The 22,164-nt window shown below is 36.5% G+C and overlaps 1 protein-coding gene across 1 annotated transcript in view; it reads left to right on the forward strand.

The window, feature by feature from the left end:
• Positions 1-5,338: 5,338 nt before the first annotated feature.
• The window catches only part of KIAA1468 (KIAA1468 ortholog), a 74,079-nt gene continuing 57,253 nt past the window's right edge, over positions 5,339-22,164 (forward strand). The window contains exons 1-7 of the mRNA XM_009326695.1: positions 5,339-5,372; positions 10,885-10,974; positions 19,253-19,324; positions 19,433-19,488; positions 19,599-19,712; positions 21,596-21,799; positions 21,891-21,982. Coding sequence (XP_009324970.1) covers positions 5,339-5,372; positions 10,885-10,974; positions 19,253-19,324; positions 19,433-19,488; positions 19,599-19,712; positions 21,596-21,799; positions 21,891-21,982 — 662 coding nt within the window. The remainder of the gene's footprint in view (positions 5,373-10,884; positions 10,975-19,252; positions 19,325-19,432; positions 19,489-19,598; positions 19,713-21,595; positions 21,800-21,890; positions 21,983-22,164) is intronic.

The following is a 22,164-nucleotide window of genomic DNA, read 5'->3' on the forward strand; positions in this document are numbered from 1 at the left end:
CTCTTTCCCCCGGCGCACCATAGGGGAGAGGCAATTTACTTCCTCCCTTCCTGCAATACAACGCTGCATGATGGTGATGCAACCGATTACTTTGCTGTTGAATTGAAGGAAATACTGTTACGTAAAAACTCACAGAATAAGAATTTTTTATTTATGTAACAAGCACTTTTTCGTCTTGGTTTTATGTTGGAGGGGGGAGAGAGAGCTATCAGCTGTTTTGTCATTTGACAAAACTGCTGGAGTAAGAGAAATCGTGGCAAAAATAATCACAGAATCACAGCATGGTTGAGGTGGGAAGGGACCTCTGGAGGTCATCTGGTCCAGTCTCCCTGCTCAAGCAGGGCCACCTACAGTCAGTTGCCCAGGACCATGTCCAGATGGCTTTTGAGTATCTCCAAGGATGGAGACTCCACAACCTCTCTGGGCAATCTGTGCCAGTGCTTGGTCACCCTCACAGTAGAAGAACTATCTCCTGATGTTCAGAGGGAACCTCCTGTGTTTCAGTTTGTGCCCACTGCCTCACCACTGAGAAGAGCCTGGCTCCATCCTCTTTGTACCCTCCCTTCAGATGTTTATACACATTCATGAGATCCCCCCTGAGCCTGCTCTTCTCCAGGCTGAACAGCCCCAGCTCTCTCAGACTTTCCTCACAGGAGAGATGGTTTGGTTTCTGGTAGCTAGGGGTTTTTTGTTTGGTTGGTTTTTTTACTATTTTTTTATTCTTTATAAAATTTGTGTGGACACGTTGTTAAAACTTAACTGGAAAATTTACTACTGTCCTGAGATAAATGTAGAAATTGGGGAAAGGGTAAGATACTAGAATTGAAATATGAAGAAAACTGAGAGAATACAATGCTTGAGAATTAAGATGGGTATTATCTATACGCTTCAAGTAGTCCCTCAGCAAAGACAGCCATTTAAGGACTAGACTGATAAAACTTAGCTTGATATCAGAGAGTATAACAGAAAGCTGGGTTACTGTGGAGAATGGAAAAATCCTTGTAATGCAAGTTAATTGATACACTCTGGACAGTGCTGCGACATTGAGCATATGGAGTTAATTTGGTGCTATTGATGCTTTCTGATTTCTGCTGAAGCCGGCTGGGGTCTTGAGCTGGAAGAAGTACCTCGAAGAGTACCTCCGTGCCATGCTTCTCCCTTAGCATTTTTGTTTTGGGAAGCTCTGGTAGCTCAAGCGCAATGCAGCACATATGTAGGGAGCTAGGCTGGGTTTGATGCTTTCCCCAAGGTCATATGCCCCTGGACCTCAGTATTTACTGCACCAACATTCAAATGGCTTTGTGCAAGGCCAGGTTAATTATTTTGGACTCAACTAATTTGGATGCCTCCCCATCATCCTCCTAATCATGGCCTCCCCATGAGATCAGCTCAGGTACATCTGTATCTTAACACACTCACTGAATTGGGTTATTTCTGTGCTAGGGTGCAAGATCTATCTATTTTCTACTTGTAATTTCATCTTTCTCATGAGCTTCTGCTGTGTGCCTGTCATGGGAGTGAGGGTTATATATTTTTACTGCAATGTATCTGCAAAGTATTTGTTTTACATATCTGGTGATTGGTTAATTTTTTTCTGCTGTTCTTGGCTAGTAAGCATAGGTTAGTTTTCTCCAAGTAGCTTTAGGGTTTTTACCCTCATATACTTTCTATGAATTTTCATAGCTTGTTAGTAATATGAAGTAGGTAAATGTATTGATAATTTGTTTTCAATCTGGTTTGGATTGCCCATTATGGACTAGTATTATCTGATCATCTCAAATGCCTGTTCTAGGTAATTTGTAAGTGGATTGCTCTGACAGCTTGAAAGTTAATTTTATTCTAGTAGCTTTACTTAACTTAGTTTCCTTTTCATTTGATGATGGTCTGAGGACTTCTTTTCAGAACATACCAACTTTGAAAATTCAGCAGGTCTCATTGAATAAGAACATCTGGGAGAGAACAGAAGATGCACTTGCAGTTGCAAAACAAGGTTGATAGGTTAGGTGCCTACAATTTAGTGCCTGATGCAATGAATTACTTTAAGGCTCTTAGTTCCATCTCAGAGTTACCGTAGCGATGTGGAATGTGTTGATCTGGTAAAATTTACTCTGCAAGTTCAAATTGGTTTAAAAAATTGATACATAAGTCTGTTTCTACCATAAAGGTTCTATGCTAGATCTGGTATCTGCTGTCATGGATCAAGTTTGCTTTGCTGGCTGGTCCAGCATTGGTAAGCCTGGAGCAAGTTGAAACATATCAGAAGTTTTAAATGCAGCAGTCATTTAAGACTTCTCAAAGTAATATTGCTCCAGAGTGGTCTTGTGAAATTTGGTAAGGCTTAAAGAAATTTGCAGTATCATTTATGGGGAATGAAACAGTTTAATTCATTTATTCATATGTATTGCACAACATATCTATTTCAGCTGCTACTTAATGCAGCCAGAAATACAAACTGTGAATTGATGATCAATTTTTGAAGTGTTAATGATGTCTGATTCTTTGATTTAATGTAGAAAGGACTCCATTAAAGCTCTTCAGGTTTTTACATTATTCCACATCTTCTGTGAATGCTATCCCTCTTGCCAGTTGGTTTATTCACATACGTAGTGAATTCACATGTGCAGTTCAGTACTAATATGGGGCTTAAGCATGTGGAAGTAAATACAAGAGGAAGAATACAAATTCTTTCTTCCAAACAGTCTCTGTCCCCAGTTTCCTTGGCTTCTGCTGTTTTGTGCCTGTGATATCGTGCAGGACAGCTGAAAATGCAAGTTATTCAAGGTCATGCTTTTCCAGACCAGTGTATCTCTAGAAGATAGCAGGCCATCTGTTGCATGGCCATAAGGGTTAGTTTACTCTAGGTCTTGAATATTTAAGGTAGGTAAAATACCTAGTTTGTTGGCTTCTTTACCACCAACAGAAACAGATCTAAAATATGTATTTATACACTTGCATTTCCTTAGGACTGAACTTCAGCAGTTCTTTTATTGTACCTGTAACACAGAGAAAAAAGGAAAAAAGTGGCAGACCTGAGTAGTTTCTAAGGAAACTTCTCAATTGGGATCTGTTATCAGAGTACTTGCTGCTTTGCCTGTATCTCTTTGAACTTAAAAATTAGGCTGCATGTCCTAAATGTGAAGATAAGCTGTACCCTATAAAATACGTTATACTGTTGTCCTTTCCAGACATATATGAAGCTTTTTCCCAACCTTTGATTTGCAGACCCCTTAAAGTTTCAGCTTTGATCTCCTTATGACATAATTTTCTTTTGAATGGAAAATTTTCCATTAGAGGTTCCTCCATGCAAGAAGGGTTGTATGTTTATGTTGGGAGGAGGGAGAGCTTAACTCATAACAATAGCACAACTCATCAGGAAAAACTTCTGTATGTTTTCTAAAGTTACATGGAACTACATCCTTCATTATCATAAAGCTTGTCTTAGTAATAGTCCATGGGTTGTAGGTTGAAAAATGTTGCAGTGGGGGCTTTTCAGCTTCTCACTTTTCATAGATCTGAAAGAGTATCTCAGAATTAGAAATTTTTGCTTGAATTCTCGCACATACAGCTGTAATTACATAGTTTTCTGACATTTATAATCCCCAACTACTTTCATTGTATGGTAGTTCATAACACTTGGAGTCTAATTTACTGCCATATATTAAGATGTAGCATGACTGTTCGTTGAATTATCATGGGTTTTCTTTAATTCATAAGAAAATTAAAGCCTAGCAACTCCCTGTTTTAATAATTTTGTTCTACAAAACAAATTTTCAATGACCAGTTCAAGAATGAAGTACAACTTATTTCTACTGCTGCAGAGAATTGCATCCTGGAGTCCTATTGTTTTTTCTTCTTTTCTAGAAATAGCCATCAAGATGATGATGCTAAGGAATAATTTTTGATGGCCTGTCATTCACTTATGTAACTTTCAACGTCTGATTTTATTCAGGAGAAGCTAGAAGGCATTAACCTGAGATGGTTTGTAAGTAGAGTTCTACCTGAGTGTGAACTGAGAGGCCTTGTTAAGGTTTCTCCCTAGTGAAATCCTATGTAGTGAAAATTTAATTTAGTGAAGAGAGTGTATTATTATCAAATGAAATTACTTCTGGTGGATCAAGTTGCTTGTGTGATACTTCTAACATCAATGTTAAAACATTTTAACTTTCTCTAAAGTAAAAAAGAAAAAAAAAAAAGAAAAAAAAAAGTCCATGCTTCTGCAAGCAGAGCTTCTGGAGCTCTGCTTGGATAAATATTCAGAATTCTCTACATAAATCTTTTGTTGTATCCAGTAGCATGAACAATGTTCATAGCAGTTTTTTCCAAGCCTGTGGTATGCTGCGTGTTCTGTTTAGTAAGGCTACAGTACATGACAAGTAGAACTATATTAAACAATCAGGTATAATGTCTTCAAATAGTGTTTTTTGTTCTCTTTTTTTAATGCAAAGTAGTGGGTTTTTTACTTCTTCTCTGAAGAGTGGTGTGTGAGGATGGATTCCTGAAGAGTCTAGATGATGGTTCTGTAACAGCATGATAGGCACAAGTTATTATCCAGACTGATGGACTTTGGACTTTTACTATCTCCAAAAAAGGTTGTATCTTCCTATGATATCTGTGAGCTGTCTGCCTACAGCTGTCTTCCTACATATAACCAAAAAATTCATGTAAAGCCTGGCTTAAACTGGGAAAGATTTTTTTTTTGTCCTAGTATGTGGAATATCCAGCGGAAAGCTGCTCTGATCTTGGTTGTGAAGGATTCACTTTGTACTGCATCTTGTTCCATATGGATGCTCATCAAAACCAAATTTCCAGTAGCCAGTTATTTCTCTGATCAGTTTAAAATGTGGTTAGCCAGCTATTTCGCTCATCAGTTTAAAATACGGCAACAGTCTTGTTTCAGGGTTGTTGCAAGTATTTTTCAGTAGAAGTGAACACTTAGAGATGCAAAATGAATTTGTCTTGTGCAAGCGTAGCATCATTATTACTTCTCCTTGAATTTCAAGGAAAAAGATGGAGTTCTTGGTCTTCGTATGTTCCGTTTGGTTAATTGTTAGTACAGGATGATATGATTTTCTGTGATCTTAGAGAAAATATGACAATTTATTGGTTGCTTTACCAACTAGTAATTTTTAAAATAAATTTAGAAGTTTGCAAAGTAATATAAAATAGCTTCTGAAATATTTTTTAATTTTTTTTTCTTGAGCCTTTCTATCAAGAACTAGTATCGCTTGGTTTGTCTGGTTTTAGCTGATTTACAATGTTATGCTCGTGTAAAGATTATTTAATGTATTTTTGTAGAAGACTGCAACTTATTTCTGCTTAATTCATGTACTGTGAAACTATGGCTAATATGATCCCTCTTGGTGTCCCTTTAGGTAAGCTGGTAAAAATAATCTGTTTTTACCGTCAGAGTGAATGAAACTTAACCTCTTTCATATTACGTATGTCAGTGAAAGGGGATGTATCACTTTGTTTTGAGATTTTTTTTTTTTTTTTTTTTACATTTTCCTCCTTATATAGTTAAACTCAACTTCCAGTGAAAGAGCTGAATATGCTTAGGGAACAGAAGCTGTCAGCAGAAATCTGCATGTCATACAGGTGACAGTTCTGGGAATAAGAAAGGAATTAAAATTCCTTTCCTCTGGAGTGAAGCAGTATTTTAAAAGATTGTATAAGTTAATAAGCAAAACGTGGTGGTGAACATGATTTTTAACTTCACAAATGAAATTAAAAACACTGCATTTTTCAACAAATGGATTAAAAAACATTGTAGCTTTGAGTATCAAATAGAAAACTTAGCTTTCTGATTTTGTTAATCCTTTTCCAGTGGTAGAGGTAAGAGACAAGAACTATGCACAAGGCTCTCTTTTACTATCCCAGTCTATCTCTTGGCATTTCACTAGTATGAGCTATGAAAAGCTTAAGCCTATTTCACTTGTTTTCTATGCACCTGTGGCACTCTCTTGTTCCATATTGCAGTGATGTGCTTTCTGGAGTTGTTTATACCGGCTTGTCAAAACTGTTCTTGTTATGTTGCTTTACCATTTCTGAAACATTAAACTGACAGCAGTTATTTTTTCATTGTTCGCTAGGAAAGCTTTTAACAAAAAGGAATTGCTGATTAGAAAGAAAAGTTTTAATTCAGAATACCAGAGAAAGAAATATAAAATCGATGCACGGAAGACTGTTGGTAAGAATGTGCATATCATGACAGCAAAATGGCTTCCCACTGCTGTGTCACATTGGGTTTTTTTCTAGAAAAGAAACAGAATTCAGCCAAAGCGTACTTCTCCTTTTCAGCAGTTTCCCCCTGCAAGATTCTACTTTGATTATTTTTTGCCAAATAATTTAAACCTAAAATTTTTATTTTGTATTAAAAAATAAAGTGAAGAAATATAAGTTGTTTTCCTAAAAACTTTGGGTTTTTTTCTTTTTTCTTTTTCCCTTTCAGTTCAGAAAGCAGTTCTCTTTTCTGAATGCTTTAGTTGAAATACGTCCACTCAGTGTACTGGAGTACAACCATTTGTACTTCAGAAAAATGGTGATGTTTCATATTGCTTAGGTGAGCTACATGGCTGAGCACAGCCCTTCCCTTGCCGATTCCTCTCCTTCAAAGAGCCCTGCTCGTTTTCCTGGTGAATGAAGCCATTGCATTGCCAGCAGGGAGGTACCGTTTTCACCCTCTGATCCTGTGCTAAGCAGGTACATCCTTTATGGAAGCGTAAGATTTGAGGTTATAAGATGTTATTCTGTAATTTTCTGGATGATGGCATTAGCTGTAGGAGATAAACCTCTGCAGATGACTGCCTACGAAGACAGTGCTAAGGAGTGAGGCAACAGATACAGTTACCCCCACGGTGACATTTTAGGTAGGTGAAGCGATGGGGCGGGCTTGCCACTGTTCAGCTTTGGGCAGTCTTCAGCACAGCCCTGCCAGGCAGTGTGTGAGTGCCATGGCTCTACTGTTGATGATGTATCTGGGGGCTTGCCAGCTCTCACCTTCCTGTGATATTTTCAGTTAACTGTCTCATTTAGCTTTCTCTTCTCACCTTGTTATCCCATGGCTGATACCTTAGTAGGCTCTATCAGAAATCCCTCTGCTGTTTAAACCCACTGTCTAAGTTCCTGTGCGGTGCTTGGCTCTGTTCCTTGAGAAGCTTCAATATGTTGTGCAATAATGGCTCCAAAATTCATTTTGCCTAGTCCCAGTGGGGCAAGATCCAGGTCACTAGTGCTGCCGTGTCATTTGATAGAAGCAGCAGGTCCCTTTGCTGCCTGCTCTCCCCTCAGCCTTGGCTCTGCAGCCGCTGTGCCTTGGGGCGGAGACTGCGGTATAGCCAAGGCAGGCAAGGGCCATGTGGCACTACAGGCTTTGCAGTATGAGTGGAAGGGGGTGAAGCTGCCATTTGGACCTCACCCAGCCTGGCTGTGGTGGAAGCCTGTCTTTCCAGGTGGGTGGCAGAAACAAGTAGCTGCACAAGCACTGGAGGCAGAGGGAGCAGCTCCTGCATCGCTTCCTTTCCTGCTGCTTGAAACACCTGCTTCAGTGGGAGCTGTGGCAGTGCAACAGTGTCTGTGACTGGGCTTTCCCTGTAGCTGGAACTTGGCAGTGTATAACCTTAGCACTGGTGATTCGTTGATGCCTGCGGAGCCAGTCTGGCCAGGAGATGTCTCAGCTGAAGTGCTTCAGCACCGGTGGCCTCTTACCTTAACAGCAGGAACCACTTCTGTAGCCACACCATATATTTTAAAGGCAGTATCCTATAGCAACGTAGTGGTAGAAGTCTTGTTACATTATTCAAGCTAACCATGTAGTTTGAGTTGTGTTATGGAAGCTATAATTCCCAACTTGATTGAGTTCTGCAATATGTATCATCCAGTGGGACACCCAATTGAGAAGATACTGTTCAACCTGTGTATGTATACAGTTGTCTCTGTTACTGTTTCATTTCCTTCAGCATTTGTTTGGATAGCTGTACACAGTTCTCTGTGTAGATTCAGGTTCCACCAATGCAATGCATAAAGACAGTTCTTCATTTTAAGCCTGATCTTCAGATTGAACACTGTGGACATAATGACTTCTAGCACCCAAATTGGCTTGGTTTAGTAATGACAGCATGCTTGGGGGATGATGATGACTGGGGCAGGTACTTTTGTAACGGGAAGGAGGATCAGCATTACTAAGAGAGGGAAATAATGGTAGCAGGAAACAGGCCATGAGGCTGGTGTTCCTCAGCACATCTTCGTTTAGTTTGATCAATCTGAATCCAGATATTTGTGTCTCTTTATAATGCCAACCTGTATGTAAAGGGTGTGTCAGACGTTTGCTGTTACCATGAACACTGTAATGATAAGGAAAATCTAAATGGTGAATGTACAAGTTTCAACCCTACAGATTGCTGCTGTGCATGTAGATGTGGTGCTTCAGGCAGTTTCTGAGTGTTAAAATCATAAAACCCCTTGGTTTTATTTAGTTTCTTTAAGGACTCTTAAGGTTGTAAAACTGATTGATATTCACTGGTTGGGAATTGTGAATTGCTGGATTTACAGCTCTGGTATGATCTTAAATGGCTTCCGTTGTGTACATCCTGATATAGACTTTGACTACCCCATGCTTTTTTCTAGACAACTGGGGTTTTTTTTTTTTTCAAGAAGTTTCGGGCTGCTTTGGCAAATAAGTTTGTGTTTTATGGCTAGATTTGTTTTATCGGTTGTGGGGGGAGAGCCTTTGCCTCTAAAGCGTGCCACTAATCATATTAAAAAGGTTTTGTTGCTTACAGCTTTGGATGCTTCAATAATTATGATGTGGTTGACTTAACCTGCAAATTTGAGCATTGTTTCTCTGATGTTACTTGCTTCATAAGAGAGAAAGAGAATTGATCTGTGAACATGGCAAGACTGCAGGAAGAGAGAGAGTTGTATTTCTGCTTTTGCCATAGCGATGCTATATGTGAGACTGGGTCACTTTTCTTGAACTTCAGCTTTTCATTAAGATCTCTATTTGAATGTTGTCTGTTTCTTTAACTAGAGTCTTGAATTTGATTTCCGAAAATGATTTTGCAGCTCCCAATGAAATAAATTGGAGCAGTACTTACTGAACAAGGTGTTGGGTGTTTTGAAAAGTCAGCTCTGAAGACTTTCGTGCTGTGCATGCAAAATTCATGTTTACTTTTGAACTTAACCACCCTAAATGTGGTTCCCTGTATATAAAATCTGGTTTATTTTCACAGTGGTCAATTTTGCAAAGACACTGTAAAAATAAGAGTTTGTACTATGCTGCTAAGTGCTATAGAACAGCCTAGAGAGAATTATTAAATCAGATTAATGTCTGGAAAAAATGCAGTAGATAAGACCAGAACCTGCAAATGAACAGTGAATTTTAAAACTAAATACTGAATAGAGACTTGTTGAGGAGCAACAGTCTGTTTCATTGCCTGGATGACAAAGCATAGTCATGGGGAAAAAAATTGTGGTTAAATATAACCTGTATACTATCTATACTTTATGTCCATAAAACAGACAAGTTAGGGTTACCAGGCACTTTAGTTTTGGTACTGTGTAACTCAGCTAGAGTTGGCAAATTTAGTATTCTCTGTAGCTTTTCAGGTGAGTGTCGATGCTTTAATCAGTCTCAATCCAGTTCTTATTTCAGTCTAGTGCTGGCCTGTATGTAGAGAGGGTGTCATAAGACCCTAGGGGACAACTTAGGCTCAAAGGTACAAGAAAGAAATTCATTAATAGATTTGTTTTTTGCATATGCAGAATTGGGGGTGGTTTAAATACTTTCTGTGATGTTAGTCATGACAGAATTTGACTGACAAGTGATGAAATTGCTTCTATTTCCACTGACAGTTATGAGGTTTTTTTGACAGCCCTATGGAATTTGTTAATGCGACAACAGCTCTAATGTAATTAAAATTATTTCTGAAGTGCTACATAGAAATTAATTTCAAAAGGAGGGGAAAGATACTAAGTTCCTTAATATAATTTCTGCATGTTCAATTGTGTTAGGAATGTGTTCTATTTATTTTGGGTTCTGTCACTGAGTAATTTCTTTGCAGATTTTTCTAATAAAAAGGTAAATGTTTGCTTCAACAGACTTGAAATTATCAAAATTGCATTTTGTTTGATCTCCCCCCTCCCTGAAATGAAAAATGTCAAGGTCAGATCAAAACCTTATGATGGTTACTGAATTTCTTGAATGTTTTTTTTTATTAACAATTTAATTTTAGAGTGTAAATGTTACACCTGCAATAGCATGAACTGTACTTGCTTTGCTTTAATTTTACTAAGTAATGCGTTCCTTAATAAAATAAATGTTGTATTAAGTGGGTATGCACTGAAGTTAGTGGCTAGATCAGGAGATATGTAGAAAAGTATTTGGTAACATGAATATGCCTTAAAATACTAAAAAAGGGAAAGGGAAGTAGCGTATTTGGGGCAGTTAGTTTTCTGTAAAATAGGAACAGAACTGCTTGAAACTTGTTGCAGAACAGTTTGTATCTGTGCGGTTTCTTGTACGTGCTCACCTGCCTGTCCAAGCAAAGGTCCCTGGCCTTTGTGGAAAAGGGGAAGTGCTACACTGCACTGCACCTCATCTGCTGTGGACAGGGTAGAAGTGCCGTCTTTTGGGGGGACCAAGGGTGAATTTCTTACAGTGTCTGTTCACTGAACTTGCTGTAATGCTGTATTTTTCTTCAAATTTACTGACATACTCTATACTTAGAGGCAGACTTTTAGAAAATGCAGTAAAATTTCAGTCTTGCAGAACACTTAGCCTTTGATTTATAGTTTCTGAAATGAGAAGATGTTTTGACTTTCTCTAGCAAAGCCAGTCAACTCTTCAGGATTTTTTCTTATGTATTTTTTTCTTTTTCCTCCCTTAAGACCGTGCTGGAAGCATCAGTACTCTTGATTCCTTAGATTTTGCAAGATACTCTGATGATGGCAATAGGGAAACAGACGAAAGAGTAGCAGGTAAGTTATTCGTATGATTTAGGAATCACAGAATGCTAACTTTACTGTTTGACTTGTTTCTAGCATAAGTATATTTAAATGAACATTCCTGAAGATGACAAGACTTCACTGTGGTGGTTTAACTAGTCACTTAATGATATAATAATGTTTCAGACACTTCTACTATAATTATTGTAAATATTCAGGCAGGTGTACTTCTGTATGATTCCAGATGTCACCAGGTTAGAAGCAAGCAGTATACTTGAAAATTGTGCCCAGTTTTTGACAGTGGAACAGTATCTTGATGTTGCCTTCTGACTACTACTGTTTAGCTGAAACATATGCTAAAATATTCTATGTAGTAGTTTGACACTGCTACATGGGTGATAGCTTTCTGATGTAAAGATCTGTAGCAAGTCATCTCTTAAATATAGCTTACGTGTAGATCAAACAAGCATTACCAAATGCAGAATAAATTTGGGATTTTCTCAGTTCCATAAATCTTCTTTGCTACAAATCTTAATTGTAGTGCTTTTCTCTCCCATTTGATTTCTTCATTGTATAAGATCGTTTTGAAGTGATGGGGTTTTTTGCCTCTTGCAGTTGTTCTGAACTTAGGAGCCTGTGGCATTTTTAATTTCAGGATTTACGATTGATTATCTTGCCAAAGGCAGAGACTGCTTTTCTCTTATATTTGAAGATATTATAATAATCTCTTTTGCACGTGAGCTGTGTTTCTCTAATCCAGGCTTTTTTCTAAGTCCAGATATTAAGTTATTCAGAGCTTTTATAGAGAAACCCATAAAAGCTCTCTAGAAACTGCTACAGAACTCTGTTTACTTCTTGTCAATTAATACTGTTTAATATCATGAGCACATGAAGGTTGTCCACACTGTGACCTTTGATCACATAGTTTAGCTTTATAAAACCTGAAATGATGCAAGCTGCTATGTCTGTTCCACGCTGTTGTATCTGCTCTGAACCACCATGATTCATCCTAGCAGAAAGACTGTGATGTTCTTAGGCAAAGAAAAGGCTGGTGAAACATATTTCTCTAAAGGATCTTGAGTCTGAAATTTCTTCTCTCGGTCAGTCTGAAATGGTAACCAGTATTGAGCCAGAGAGAAGAAACAAAAGTTTTGGGAAAATACAATTTTTGTTACCCAGCCAGTGTTTCTTTGGTAAAGGACTGTATTAAATTCATGAACATGAAGGAAATTCAGGTATTTTGGTGCTCTGGTCTGGAACTATAGGTACTTGCTGTTGTTCAATTTATATGGAAACTTGACCAGAAACTTATTACTATCTAATTACTGTCTTTTTCGATATATGTAGTCAGTTTCAAGGGGCAATAGTTATAAATACACAGCTAATCTTCTAAACAAAGTGTGTTTAAGGAACCCAAGTATTTCTGAATTCTGTCCTGGAATACAAGGAAGAAACAAGCAAATTCCAAATATTTTAATTTTTTCATCATCTTGGTAGATTTTTCCTGTTTCTAGTCAATATTTCTTGGCAATAGTATTACTGAGAGCGCTAGTTTGATCTTTGCTTGGTGCTGCCTTTAGTAACTGAATTAGATTAGAGATGCTTATGGAAAGTAAAGACCAGTCAGAATTGACATCCAGTAGAACCTTTAATCTTCTGATGGAGCATTAATGACAAAATATTTATTACTTCCAGTGTGAAATTAATATATCCTAAAATGAAATATTAAACTTAATTAAGTACATCCTAAAATAGATAGAGATTTTTGAAGATTGCAGTATATTAATTGACCACTGTCGTATGTAATAGACAAATTATATGGCAGGGTATTTACATTACATTTCTGTGTTCCTTTAGAGAGGTTTTCAAAGAGTTGTTAAAAAGTAACATAAGAACTTGAACAAGGCAAGACCGGATATTATTTCTGGATGTTTGTAGAGACTAGGAAGTTTTCCAAAATGTCCTATTTCTACTTAAAATTCTGGTTCAGTTATAATTGCTTAAAATCTTTTGCCTCAGTTCTGTTTAAAACCATCTACCTGAGCAATAAACTTCAGAAAACTGGTAAGTATTTAATTTGCACGTAAAAAAATTATGTCAGTAGAGATTTCAAAAACTTTTCATATCCAGTTCCTTCTTTGAACAAACTCTGGCTTATAACTTCTGCTTTTGAAGCAGTTCTTAGCTGCAAATGCACTTTGAAACATAACTGGAAGTCCATCCTGCTTATTTCTTGTCATATTCTTTCTTCTCAGCAAAGAACTTTGATGCTGAGGAGGTAAAATTGTAATCTGTTGTGAAAGCTTGAGGCCATGATCTGATAGTCATATTTTTCTTTTGATAGTTCTCAGAGTGAGGTTTGAATAATTTCTTTTTGTAAATGCCTTTCTCATGCTGTTATCTTTGTTTTGTACTGTTTGGACAGAACCCATGATTTCCATATCAATTCTCTAGTCAAATGTCAAATGAAGGATAGGAAATAAACGCACATCAGTCACTAAAAGAAACTGGTCCTGAGTCAGAAGGACTTTAAAACTGAACTTATAACGTATCCAGTTACAAATACTTCCATACCATGGCAATGTTAGAAAGCACCAAGTCAAAAAATATGCATGTATGCCATACAAAGCCATCATATTTCTGTTTTGCTGTTATGGATGGTGTTAGACTTAGCTGCCATTTTTTTAATTTAACCAATCTAAAAATTCCTGGAAATAGCTAGAAAGACTCTTGTTTGAAATGGATTTCAGTATTTCAAATCTGTTAGCCCAGTTCATTCCATCTGGTGTTAGAATCAAAATTTGGCCTAGAAGCAAACATGTTTTGAAGAGTTGATGTGAACCTGTCTCTTGGGAAATCTGATCGAAGGAAGTGAAGTGAGTCTCTTTTATAATATTATTATCAGCCTGACTGAAAACCTGCAAGTCACAAAAGCCAGTTGGGATGTGAGCATGACAAAACTAACTGCAATTTAGAAAACATCCATTTTCTTCCTTAAACGTGAATCTTAACATAAATGTAGAGAGCTGTGTAACAAATTGGATAATACATTTGTAATCCATGAAGAGTGTCAGAAAACATATGCATCCTTAGAGCTTGCAATTTACTAGATGGAAACAACTCGTTCTCTAAGACTAGTAAGTCTTGAATCGAAATTCATGTATGAAGTGCTGAAACGGTGCTAAGATAAAGTCAGTACTTGAAGTATTTATTAGGCTTAGTAAACCTCCTCCAAATACTCATTTTCTTAAAACAACCAGAGAATGGAAAACCTGTTCCATTCCTGTGGAATAAGAGTATGCCTAACTTGAAGTCAAATACCCACAGCATTTGATGTAAATAGGTCATCTGACACTCAATCTAAGGAACTGAATCTTCTGCTACGTCTTAAATTGACTGTGTGCACAAGTATGTTTGTGATCTAAAACCCCTACTTTCCATAATTCAAAATGTTTAGTATTGCTAACCTGCCTTTGACATCTACTGTTCTGAGAATCTGATAATTTTAAAAACACAATGCTGTGTTTTCAATGATAATAAAAGTAATTCTCATAATCAAACTGCATTTCAATCATTTGTGTTCTCAGATCTCCCTGCATTAGCATTGATTTTGGCTAGACTATGTATCCCTGATTAGCAGAATGAAATACTGTCCCTGTCAGGATTTGAAGGGAAGAGACAAGTTCAAAAACCACTTGATTATTTTTGAGGATTTAATTTATCTAGACTTAGGTTCGCAGTTTCTGCTTTTTATAGAGCCTTTTTGTTTATGTTTTTAATAAGTGCTATTACTTGTGTGCAATCAAAATCAGAGGAGAATCTTAAACAAACAAAACAGAAACAAAACACAAAAGGCATCTGTAATACAATCATCTGCTAACGTTGTGTGTTCAATTTGTTCATCCTGGAAGTAGGTCTGCTTTTGTCTTCCCCTCTCCTGTCTTAAGCCCTGTTAAGCAGTTGTAAGCCTCCTTAATTTCCTTCCAGGTCAATAGTCTCCAAGGTTTGAACCTGAAGACAAGTCTGCTGTAGTTCAGGACTTCTCTGTAGCTGGTCCTGTCTCATTAACTTAAAAGCATTAATGAGGCTAATGAGTCAAGTGTTGGCTTCCCACTATTAGAATGATAACAAGTTCTCTGTTAGCTTGCTCATGAACTCTCATGCTGATCATAATTTTTGTAGCTTGATAGTCATCTCTCATGCTGTAGTACAGCTTTCTGATTCAGGTCTATTTGTGTTACGTCCTGAGGTGTTTCACACTGACTGTAAATATGGTCACTTTTTTTTCTTCTTAGGACTTGTATCAGGGAAGTGGGAATTAGGAAACCTCAGGTCTTGAAGTATGTTGTGATAGTGGCTTCATTGCTAACTACAGGCAGAGAATTTAAACTTCTGATTGAGTCAAAATGTATGCACAAATCCATCAAATGTAATGGGATGTCAGACATGTTTTAGAGGGCATAATTTCGGACATCTAGAGGTCTACATTTACTTTATAAGGAGGAAGAACTTGAAATGACAATTAAGAAGCAAACAACAACAAAACCTGTAACTACGTCCAATTTGAGGAAAACTAGGTAAGCACAGGGGCCCATGATACTTCAGAGGAGAACTACTTTTAAAAGAAAATGCCAGAATGCCATATAGTGGCTTCACAGCATAAAACTACCTTTCTACTGTTGTCTGAAGTACTTCGTACTGAAGTATGCAAAAGTCTGACAAGATAGTTCATATGTAGAATGTAAAATTCTAGTATAATTGGAAAGAATACTGCTTGTATGAAAGCAAGTACTGAAAATTTTTAGAAGTTTAGAAGTTCATTTCTTCAACTTTTTGGCCTTGGCCTAAGAAGACTGCTGTTCATGTAGATCTCAACTTGTTCAATATCCCAAATCACAGGTTGTTCTTTATAGCTAACTTCTCAATCTATGGTTCAATAACTTATGAAGTCATTAACAAATGTGGGTGAATAGAATAAGATCCTTGAGAAAGCTTCATTTTTAAATTTCAAAGCTGAGCAGACAGCCTACCCACTCCTGATATGCACTTCTCTTTTAAGGTGTATTAGATTAGCTGCATGAAAACGGAAACATTTAAAAATCATTAATCTGAAAACCTTGGTCTAATGCTTAGTTGCTTGCTTGAAAGATTCAGCTCTTTTAAGTAAGTCTAAGTAATGTTTTTCAGAATGGTAGCTGTAGTGATTTGAGTTCTTTATTAAAAGAAAAAGCAGGAGAGACACTTGAATTCAGAACAGTTTTCTCCCCTAAGGCAAAACAGATTGTTCAGAAATGCCCTTTCCTTGTAGGAAGATTAACCGACCTCAGAGTTCTAAATTTCTGTTCTCTGCTTTCCTGATGTAGAGGAGAATCAATCTGGTTCTTTCCTTTCCTAGCCTGTCTGCAGCAAAACTCTTCTGTGCATCGTTCTTAAGGAGTGTCAGATCCTTTGACCAAGTACTATGAGTTACACATGTTATCAGTTCAGTCAAGCATGAAGTTAAACTTTAGCTGGCTTTATCAATGCTTTTGAAGGCTTAACTTCTCTAAGGTACATAAGCTTCACACAGAAGGAGAGGGGGAGAGATCGATCAGCTCATTTGCTTTAAAAGTCAGTACTTGACAATGGTTACAAAGAAAGGGGTTAGAGGTTGCTTTTTTTATTTAAGAGAATGTCATGTCACCAACAAATGGGGATTTCCAGTGTTGATTTCATTAGTATACTTGTTGAGTTAAAAATCATTACATATTTTGGCAAAAGGTTGCATTTCAGTACAGCTTCTAAAATAGAGCTTTTAATCATAATTTAAAATTTGATTGTAAATAGCTACAACATAATTTCAAATATTTATGTTTATATAAAAAACCTACAAACAAACTTCTTCAAATAAAAGCTAAATTTGTGACTGACTTAGATGCATCAAGGTTTGTATGGTGGCATTAGTAAGACTAGGAGATGAGGTACAATTGTAACAATGCTGTGTTGTAGTAGAATTATGTGGCTGTTCTGACATGCTGCGAAGTGACAACTTCTCAAATATACTATGTCCAGAATCTTCCACTGTATACAGAGAAACATGCAGCAGAGTAATCTACTTTTAAGGTTGAATGGGTAAAGTCCTAATGGCTTCTAAGAATTTTCAGCATCATGACAGTTCACTAAAAATTAATTCTTGCCGTCTGACATGGGTTTGTCTGACATGAGTTTTTCGGCTTTCTACGCCTTCAGACATGTCTTACTCCTATTTTCCTTAATGGGATTCCTGAGTTTTTCTCGTTTGTGTTGTTTTTCTAACTTTTTTTTATTATTTATATCATTCTAGTGCAGGGCACTCCTGATCTGCAACTGTTCTGGTCTTTGAAAATATTTGACACGAATAAAATGTTAACACATAGTCATTTCCATCAGAAGAATTACTTAATTTGAATTCTTTACAGTTTTCAAAACCTAACAAATTAGTAGCTGACAACTTAGAATCGTAACTGTGAATTAGTAACTCAAATGCAAGGAAGTGCTAAAATTATTAGATACTTTACTATAAGAGCATTTTCTAACTTTGTTGCACAGAAGTATTTGCAGATCAGCATTGCTGAATACTAGAGAGATCTTACATATTTTATTCATTGTATCCTCAGTTGCGCTTTTGTATCGCTGCAGTAAAATTCTGTGCATCAAACAAGTTACTTTCATGTAGCAAATGTGGTGTACTGTAGTTACTCCTTCAGTTTTTATGGATAAATGCAAACTGAGTGAATCTTTTTTTTCCATGCGTGGTAATTATCAAAAGATTCTTAGAACAGATGTTCAAAAGAGGAAACCATTTTATTTGTAGTCTTCAGTAGCATTTCTTACAAGCTAGAGCCAATGCAGTGTTTCTGCCATGCATTGTCCTCTGTAAATATTTCAAAATGCCATGTTAAATTGTTTCCAGGCAATGATTAAAAAACTCATTAATATTTTCTTATTAAAAGCAGCTACAACACTTTTAGTTTTGCATGGGAATAAAGTAAACATTAGATAACCTGTTCAGAATAGTTTAACACTTCAGTATGGTAGCTGTTCTGTGCTCATCTCTTCTATTTAAGTACAAGAATCCTTCTTTCTGGTAACTGTATATTTAAGTGTGATTAGATTAATTTGAGAATTAATGAAATAATTGAATTAATTAATGAGAATTAGTGGTAATTCCTTAAATAGGTTCCCTTAGATGCTCTAACTGTAAATGGTTATAAAAAGAAAATTTGCTATATGTTTTGCAAAGGTACAGGGTTTTAAAATTTGAAGCCACAGTATACCTCAACATCAAAACACATGAAATTCCAGTGCAAACAAAGCACTGCTCGCCCTTTTTGGAGGAAACATTGAAACATGAGAAACACATAACAGTGACCAGGGGGGTGGGGAGGTGGCGCAGGTGATAACGGCAGCTAGAATTACATATTTTTTAATCTCTAAGGCTGACTGTAGATCACTGGAAGTGTTGTATAGTCTAGAATCACTGGAAACTTTTAAGAATAATGGAGCAAAGGCATTTTTGTTTCAAGCTTCTCTGTAAGTACTATAGGAGAGCTGCATATTTTGCTTTTCTTTGGTCTTGTGCATCTCTTAAATGTATCCAACTAAATTCAAAACCTTAATTGACTCTAGGGTATTCCTAAAACTCCACTATTTTTGAACAGAGATTTAAAATGAGATTATTCTTAGTAGTAAAGTATGTTTCAAGTTCTACCACTTAAACTACTAAAATTTCAGTGTATAATTTTCTTTTAAAAAAAAAAAAAAAAATCCGTAGTCTCAATGAGACAGCACATTCACTTCATGGTTTAAGCTTTGCTACATGGAGACAGCTTCCTCTGCTGCTAGCATGTATTTGCTTCATTTACATCTGTCCTCCGATTGCCTGCATACTCCCCTTGCCCCAAGAAAACAAAACATTTGACAGCATCAGCTGATTGTCAGAGTGGGGAAGAAATAACAAGCGTTTCCCAGTAATATGCAAAGTTAAAAGCAAGCCAAAAAAAAAAAAGAGAAAGAAAAAAAGACCCCAAAACCCTACAGCGAGTCCTTGTCAGACAGCTTGAAATTTTGACTTAGCTAACTTAAGGCCAATGAAACTATGGAAAATGTTCACCAGTTTGCCTTCAGACCAACTCTGCTGCATGTGTTCATAAGTTCCATAAAGATTGCATGCTTTCTGTTTAATACAAACTGTATATTTTTTTTCACACCCATCCTTGCTTTTTATATTTTATTTTTGTTTCCCTTGCCTTGGTTGGATGCCTGTGTGTGTTTAATCCAAATCCCTGTCCAGTCCTGGAGTTTGAACTGCGGAAAGCCAAGGAGACCATACAGGCCCTCCGAGCCAACCTGACTCAGGCTGCAGGTGGTGTACATAAACCTTTTCTTAAGTCTCTACTTTGAACAATGTAGAAGTAGCTGAGCTCATCCTGTGTGAAAGAGTAAAATTTAGTTACTTTTTTTTCCTCCCCAGAAAATGAAGTTCCTTTGCAGGAACGAAAAAATTATAAATCAAGTCCTGAAATTCAGGTAGGTGGCTGGTGACAACTGAGCTTTGCATGGACTTTAAGATGGATATGCTTCCATAGTTGAAAGGAAGATGAACGAAACATGTAGTGTATTGTTTTCTTTTTTTCCAGGAGCCAATCAGACCTCTTGAGAAAAGAGCTCTAAACTTCCTAGTTAATGAATTTTTATTGAAGAATAGTTACAAGCTTACATCAATAACATTTTCAGATGAAAATCATGATCAGGTAAAGTTTTCTTTCTAAAGGTTTGTTGGTTTGGTTTTTTTTTTAACGTGCCTGCTTTCTGATCTTATCATAAACTCAAGTGAACTTAAATGGTATTTCCTGTGCATGTAGTTCACTTCATACACATGAGTATTCCGAGAGTTAAATGTGTTAGTTAGCATTTTCATATATAAAGCATGGTTTGAAAACCCAGCACTTTGAGGAGTATTTTCCCAAAATTTGTAGGAAGGAGACAGAATGCTTGCATTCTTTAAAGGAAGCAAAACAAGAGGAAAAATACTGTGAATTATAGGTACTTATACACTTTCCTGGGTTCTGATGGACACCCTTTCAGTTAAACTCTAGGATCTGGATGTAGTAAAATTTTGAATGTAATCTTTTCCTTAAATCATACTCAGTTGATTTGTGCAGGATATACAATATTCTCATTGTTGGTCGTCATCTGGGCATATATACGTGTATGAGTATACTTAATCATACTGTAGCATTGAATACAGTCTTGGAGAAGCTCTCGGTAATAAGGTGTTATATATTTCCAAACATAGCTGTGCTTTGATGCATTTTGCTTAAGATGATGAGTTTTATGTCTTTATTGGCTTTCATTTCATGGGAAGAATTTCTTCAAATGTTTGGAAGGTTCTAATTGCATTCTGACTGTTACTGGGTGAACAAAGCACCCAGTAACATTAATATACCCAATATATATTCGGCACAAAACTGGAATATTGCCAGAAGAATTAAATACTGAATTCAATATTAAATACTGAATTTCAACCAGTTCTAACTATAACTAGTCCTCCTATATTTTTCCTACAATTCATATCCTAATCTGTAAAGAAGATGGGTTGTTAAATCAAATTTCTGTATCATCCACTTAAAATTTAACAGTGCTAGTTTTCATACAAATACTTGTTGAGGATACCGCCCCAAAAAGAAAAAAGATGAATAATTTATCCTTACTTTTTATGTTTTCTCAACTGAAAATGTTTTATGTTGTAAGACAGTTAGCAAAAAAACACCGGGCAAGTTCTTAATTCTAAAAAGTAAATATAAACATACTACAATTAACATATAGAATGCACATTTTTTTTCTAAATTATTCACATCATTCTTTCAGAAAATAATCTTTCTTCGAATAGGTGTATGTAAACAGACTATAGAAAAATATAGTGAAAATTGTGAGCAGTAGGAAAAAAAAATAAAAATTGAAATTTAATGTCATTAAAGAGACCATCACAACTCCTATATAACAGTGCACATGCTTATTTATATATATGGACATGCGATAGTCTTGTAATAATAGGATGTTAGCAAGTCAGTGAGAAAAGGAAGGACGTACAGTGATGGTTTGAGACAGGAGGCCCTAGTATTGTTTACACCTCTACACAATTAATACAGTTATGTCCAGATTTCACTGACAACATGCACCGTCTGTCAGTCATCTACAGAGCTATTTGACTGCTTCTGGAAAATTACACCTGTACTTGTGAATGGGATGGGAACAAAACAATACCCCTATCAGTAGAAAGCCTTCTGTCAACTGTACTGGCTTATGCTAGAATTTGATCAACGTTATATCTGATTCTAAAAAGTGTACATGTCCTAGAAAAAAAAAAAAATTGCGATCTATGTGTTTTTGGAAGGTCCTCTCTTTAGTACATTACCTAGAGCTGCCTTTAGGGTGAAACTGCTTTGGGTCATGAAATGGATCCTTTTTCTACTTTCGTTTCTTGCTATCTGATTTAAGCTTTCCATCTCCTTTACTACAGTGCAATCTTGACGCGATTATTTTGCTGTTGTATGACCTGCAGTCAAATGAGGAAGAGAAACGAAAATAAAAGAAAGTATATTGTATGCTTTAGCTTCTCTTTATTCTTTTGAAGGATTTTGAACTTTGGGATGATGTAGGATTGAACATTCCAAAACCTCCTGACCTGTTACAACTCTATCGTGACTTTGGAAACCATCATGTTACTGCAAGAGATGTGGTGGATGTATCAGTTGGTGTAGAAGATGATGAGTTAGAGGCTGCTACTCCTATACTTGGGAGCGTCCCTGTATTTGAAACAACACCACAGTCAATAGAAGTAAGAGATTGTACAAAAGAAATGTTTCAGCTGTTTGCAGCACTACTTAACTTTAATGTACTAAACTCTTTTGTTTCTATCTTGTGTTTAGCAATGTTTAATAGTGCAAAAATTAGAAGATCAAATTAGTGTGTTAAACAGTGAGAAGTGGTCTTTGATGGAACAAATCCAAAGACTTGAGAGGTATGTACTTATCAATCTCCTCGACTGCTGATAAATGTTGGAATAACTTCCTAATGTTTTTCTAGCACATATATGAAAACGTACAACTTACACTTACAAAATGACTAGGAGTTCTTCAGAGCAGGGCAGTCTTTCCTTTTTAATACTTGATATTTGATTTAGAAAAAGGAAGAGACTTCAAA

The sequence above is a fragment of the Pygoscelis adeliae genome, unplaced genomic scaffold (assembly GCF_000699105.1).
Source record: "Pygoscelis adeliae isolate BGI_AS28 unplaced genomic scaffold, ASM69910v1 Scaffold6, whole genome shotgun sequence".
NCBI classification, from domain to species: domain Eukaryota; kingdom Metazoa; phylum Chordata; class Aves; order Sphenisciformes; family Spheniscidae; genus Pygoscelis; species Pygoscelis adeliae.